We start from the raw sequence: 6,954 nt of genomic DNA on the forward strand, positions 1-6,954 counted from the left end.
ATTAAGGAATGCCACGGACCTTGACAAAATATATATATATATAATAACGTCACATGTTCTTAGCCACAAGAAAATCAATAAGGAATGCCACTGACCTTGACAAAAAAAATCCCATATAATAAGGTCACCTGTTCTTAGCCACAAGAAAATCATTAAGGAATCCCACGGACCTTGACAAAAAAAAATCGATATAATAAGGTCACCTATTCTTAGCCATAAGAAAATCATTAAGGAATGCCACGGACCTTGATAAAAAAAAATCAGATAGGTTTGTTTACAGATTTGGAAACTTGGAGTGAGATTTTTTTTAACTATTTGTGGATTTGGATCCCTTAGGATTCCGTTTGTTTGTAAGTTTAGATGGAATGTTTTTTAGGAGATTTGTGTTTTGATTGTGTTTTTTTATTTTTGCTTTGCAGGGATGAAGCCTTCTGAAGGATTTGGTGAGTAATTTCGTTTTTAATCGAATGTTCTTTCGCCTTAGACTGAGTAAGTTTGTTTATTTTCTATTCTATATCTTAGAGATAGTTTTTGCAGTTTCTCGATAAACAGAATATTAAGAGTAAATGACTGCAAGTAATGAAGTGTTTTTACACATTTACTAGTATGTTCTTTTTAAGTTACGAGAGATTTATTAGAGAACAAGAATGAATTATGTTAGCCGTTGGACGGTTGGAGTTGGAAATAAATTGGCTAAATCCGTTACGGTGAGGAGAAAATATGAGAATTTTTGAAACGCAATTAAGTTATATTTGAGAATTACAAGCTATTTATTTGGCAACTATAGTCAAGGATTTTTTTGTCGTGTATAATAAATGGAGTAATTTTGTTGGTGTTTATTGCTCTCGCTAAAGTCACTTGATACACTGCCATCTTGATTGTCAAGGGTGTCATCGTCGTCGTCATCGTCATCATTATCATCGTCGTCGTCGTCGTCATCATCATCATCATCATCATCATCATCATCATCATCATCATCATCGTCGTCGTCGTCACTATCGTCATCATCGTCGTCTTCGTCATCATTATCATCTTCATCATTGTGATCTTCATCATCGTCGTTTTCATCATTCTCTTCATCATTATCATCATCACCATCATCATTGTCATCATCATCATCAATCATCATCATCATCATCATCATCATCATCATCATCATCATCATCATCATCATCATCATCATCATCATCATCATCATCATCATCATCATCATCGTTGTTGTCATCGTCATCATTGTCATGATCATCATCACCACCACCACCTCATCTATCTTTACTGCCACCACCTCCTCCACCACCTCTACCACCACCAGCTCCGTCACAACAGCTTCCACCATCATCATCATAACTGTCAATATCGTCGTCGCTGTTATCATCGCTGTTTTGTGTTTTATCGTTATCATCACCACATCACTCAGCAATTCCGATAGCTTCTCGCCGCGCACAGGCTCACCACAAAGTCTCATCATTCACAAAGGCATCACAAACATCACTGACATCACTAACGTCTGCATTGTGTTCATCGTCATTCACATAATCATATTTCACTCATCATTACACATCATTATTGATAACCACAATATACAGACACCACAACGAAAGGAGAGAGAGAGAGAGAGAGAGAGAGAGAGAGAGAGAGAGAGAGAGAGAGAGAGAGAGAGAGAGAGAGAGAGAGAGAGAGAGAGAGAGAGAGAGAGAGAGAGAGAGAGAGAGAGAGGCTCCGTAGTCAAGACTTTTTACTTCTTTTTTTCATCTTCTTTTCCGTACTTTCTTCTTACGTACATTTTTGCCAGACCACCTTGTATAAACATCTACCAAACAAAGTTTTATTATACAAAGTACGATAGCATAAAACATATTTATTATCATTATATATTATTATTATTATTATTATTATTATTATTATTATATATTATTATTATTATATTATTATATATTATTATTATTATATATTATTATTATATTATATATCATTATATATTATTATCATCATATATTATTATCATCATTATATATTATTATCATCATTATATATTATTATCATCATTATATATTATTATTATTATTATATATTATTATTATTATCATATATTATTACTATTATCATATATTATTACTATTATCATATATTATTACTATTATCATATATTATTACTATTATTATATATTATTACTATTATTATATATTATTACTATTATTATCTATTATTACTATTATTATTTATTATTACTATTATTATATATTATTATTATTATTATTATTATTATAATTTATTATTATTATTATTATTATATATTATTATTATTATATTACTATATCTTATTATTATTATATATTATTATTATATATTATTATTATATATTATTATTATTATATATTATTATTGTATATTATCATTATTATTGTATATTATTATTATTATATATTATTATTATTATTATTATATATATTATTATTATTATTATTATTATTATATATTATTATTATTAATTATTATATATTATTATTATTATTAATTATTATATATTATTATTATTATTATTATATTATTATTATTATTATTATATATATTATTATTATTATTATTATATTATTATTATTATTATTATATATATTATTATTATTATTATTATTATATATTATATTATTATTATTATTATATATTATTATTATTATTATTATTATTATATATTATTATTATTATTATTATATATTAATATTATTATATATTAATTATTATTATATTATTATTATTATATATTATTATTATATATTATTATTATATTATTATATATTATTATATATTATTATATATTATTATTATTATTATTATTTATTATTATGAATTATTATTATTATATATTATTATAATTATATACTATCAGTTATTATTATCATAATTATATTATTATTACTATTATTATAATTATATATTATTATTATTATTATTATAATTATATATTATTATTATTATTATTATTATAATTATATATTATTATTATTATTATAATTATATATTATTATTATATATATTATATTATTATTATCATATATATTATTATATATTATTATATATATTATTATTATTATATATTATTATTATTATTATTATTATTATTATAATTATATATCATTATTATTATAATTATATATTATAATTATATATTATTACTATTATTATTATAATTGTATATTATTATTATTATAATTGTATATTATTATTATTATTATAATTGTATATTATTATTATTATTATAATTGTATATTATTATTATTATTATAATTGTATATTATTATTATTATTATAATTGTATATTATTATTATTATTATAATTATAATTATATATTATTATTATTATTATAATTATATATTATTATTATTATAATTATAATTATATATTATTATTATAATTATAATTATATATTATTATTATATTATAATTATATATTATTATTATTATAATTATAATTATATATTGTTATAATCATAATTATAATTATATATTATAATTATAATTATGATTATGTTATTATTATTATAATTATAATTATATATTATTATTATAATTATATATTATTATAATTATAATTATATATTATTATAATTATAATTATATATTATTATTATTATAATTATATATTATTATTATTATAATTATATATTATTATTATTATAATTATATATTATTATTATTATAATTATATATTATTATTATTATAATTATATATTATTATTATTATGATTATATATTATTATTATTATGATTATATATTATTATTATTATGATTATATATTATTATTATTATGATTATATATTATTATTATTATGATTATATTATTATTATTATGATTATATATTATTATTATTATTTATATTACTATTATTATTTATATTACTATTATTATTATTATTTATATTATTATTATTATCATTTACATTATTATTATTTATATTTATATTATTATTTATTATTATAATTATCATTATAATTATTATTATAATTATTATTATATATTAATTATTATTATTATATATTGCTATTATTATATATTATTATCATTATTATATATATATTATTATATATTATATTATTATATATTTATGTTATTATTATTATTATTATTATTATTATTATTATATCATTATTATTATAATCATATTATTATTATTATTATAATTATCATATTATTATTATTATCATATTATTATTATTATTATATATTATCATGATTATTATTATTATATATTATTATCATTATTATTATTATATATTATCATCATATTATCATTATTATTATATATTATCATATTATATCATATTATTATTATTATTATATAATCATATTATTATTATCATTATTATATATTATCATAATATTAATTATTATTATCATCATATTATTATTAGTATATATTATCATATAATTTTTATTATATTATCATATTATTATTATTATATATTATTATATTTATATTATATATTATTATATATTATTATTATCATTCTATATTTTAATATTATTATTATTAGCATTATCGTTATCATATTATTATTATTATCATTAGTAGTAGTAGTAGTATCATTATTAGTAGTAGTATTGTTATAATTATTATAATTATAATTAATTAGTTATTATTATCATTACTATTATTACATACATATACCATTACTATCATTAATCATTGTTGTTATTATTGTAATTGTTAGTAGTAGTAGTAGATCATTAGTAGTAGTAGCAATATCATTATTATTATTGTTATCATTATCATCATCATCATTATTACTATCATCACTATTATCATTATCATTATTACATTTTTTAGCGTTTCTCATGGGCCTGATAAATTTTGAGGACTAAGCACCCTCCCCCTAAAAATAGACAAATTAATAAATTAATTTAATAAAAATGGACTGATGGGTACATGAGATTGCGATTTCAACTCCGTTTTCTAAATGCTTCGGTTTAGAGAATCCGTTATTGAATGGAATGAACAAAATGTCTTGAAACAGATTGTTACTAATCGGACCATATATTTTTTTTGTATATTATTGACTTAAGTTATGTACTGTAGGGTTGAACGCAATTATATATACATGTGTATATATATGTGTGTGTGTGTACATTATGTATGCATATATTCGTTATTTAGTGTTTCTTAATCTTTCGTTCAACCTCAGTATGACCAATTCTCCAATTTCAACCCTTCAACCTCACCAGGCAATACTTTAAAGCCACCTCCCCTAGCACCTGCAACCTTCACCCCAAACCACAAAATGTCACAACCCACAACCTCATTTCCTACAACCTCCCCACCACATGGGCAACACCTTTCTATCCACAACCTCACTTTGCTCACCATATCACCTACAACCTTATTACAATTACCAGCGTCCCATAACTCAACCTGCCACCCTACAACCCTACACCCATTTCATAACCAGACAATGAGGTTGTAGTCTACAACCTCAGGTGGCTATGGTTACTTACAACTTCTTCGCTGTTCACAACCTTACTAAACGCTATTCGTTTACATCTTCATCTACAACCGCACCAGATATTCACAACAGCTAGATCCCGTATAGTACAACCCCATCATACGAATTCTATTTACAACTGGATGAGACAAGAGGCATCTATAACCATTGCCACAGGGTTCACCTTTGCCCCTTGTGTTTGGTCAGCCAGGTCACCGGAACAGAGAATTACAGCCTCAAGAGGCATGTACATGATGCGAACATCTCCATTTTCATTTTTCACAGTGTTTCGTACGTCTAAGGTTTTGACACTTTGGTTATTAACTACTGTCTTCAAGAGAACCTATTTCTTAAGTTCGATTATTTTTTCCTTTCAGTTCGAGCGGACAATGCGGACAGTTCGAGCCCTGTGGCCCATCCCAGCGTTCTCCTAATCTCCCTCTTGATCGCCTGCCTCCTATCTCCCTCTTCTGCCCTCCCGCGGAGGGTAGAAGGAGGTTTCTGAGGCAGCGGGAGGCACGAAAGGAGGCAGAAGAAGAGTTAAGAGAGGGAAGCTGGAGAGGCGGATGCTGAAGGAGGCCGAAAGAGAAGAATTATGAAGATGATTTGCCCCATTTCTTTTATAAATGAAGAAGAACAGAAAGCCTACCTTTTGGGGTGGAAGTGAATGCATGGGAACAGCCAAAATGTCGCGTGCCGTTGTCGTCAAGGGAGAGAGAGAGAATACGAAGAAAATGTAAAATAAATATTCTAAGGAAATTAGAACAGAGTAATAGCGCGTTAGAACGGCTATATTCTTGTGTGTTCAAGGAAGAATGAGAAGACATAAAAGAGAAGATAGTTGATCAAGTTGATGATAAGAAATAAAGGGAATGAATGGAATCCTGCGAGTGGTAGAATTGGTAACGTGGGAACAGCCGCTGCGTGTGTGTCGTTGGGAGGAAGTAAGAGAGAAATAATAGATCAATAAAAAGTGTGAATTAGATATTTAAGAAAAAAAACGAGACGTAATTGAAAGATATGTTAGGTTAAAGCAAGTGCGAGGGACGAGTCTATGATAATGTGACGTCAAAGAAGAATCCATCTTCAGTAGTAATTGTCATTGTTATGAACTATACTCACCAGTGCTTCTATATTTGCGAACGTGTTATGTGACTTTGGAGAGATCTTCTCCATCGAGAGTAGTGAAAAAAATATAAAAGTGAACCAAAAAATAAATAAATAAAAACAAACACTTCACACCGTGAAGTCACCTGTAAGCAAACTTTTGGATAAAATCAAAATTGGGAAAAAAAAGAATAACAGAGAACCAATGAAGTTCAAACAGTGCATTCGAAAGATCAATGAAAAACAGTTATGTAAATATATCTTTACTCCCGAGAGAGAGGGGGGAAAGAGAAAGAGAAAGAAAAAAGAGAGGGACAATACACGGGTGAGAGAAATCCGTGTAAAAAAAGAAGAGGAGCAGGAGGAGGA

At 24.1% G+C, this 6,954-nt stretch overlaps 1 protein-coding gene across 1 annotated transcript in view; it reads left to right on the forward strand.

Annotated features, from left to right (window-relative positions):
* The window catches only part of LOC143019088 (uncharacterized), a 146,398-nt gene extending 139,719 nt beyond the window's left edge, over positions 1 to 6,679 (forward strand). Inside the window, exons 6-7 of the mRNA XM_076174787.1 lie at positions 420 to 443; positions 5,856 to 6,679. Coding sequence (XP_076030902.1) covers positions 420 to 443; positions 5,856 to 5,983 — 152 coding nt within the window. The 3' untranslated portion in view covers positions 5,984 to 6,679. The remainder of the gene's footprint in view (positions 1 to 419; positions 444 to 5,855) is intronic.
* The last annotated feature ends 275 nt before the right edge of the window (positions 6,680 to 6,954 follow it).

The sequence above is a fragment of the Oratosquilla oratoria genome, chromosome 36, assembly GCF_046742065.1.
Source record: "Oratosquilla oratoria isolate Oo_2021 chromosome 36, ASM4674206v1, whole genome shotgun sequence".
NCBI classification, from domain to species: domain Eukaryota; kingdom Metazoa; phylum Arthropoda; class Malacostraca; order Stomatopoda; family Squillidae; genus Oratosquilla; species Oratosquilla oratoria.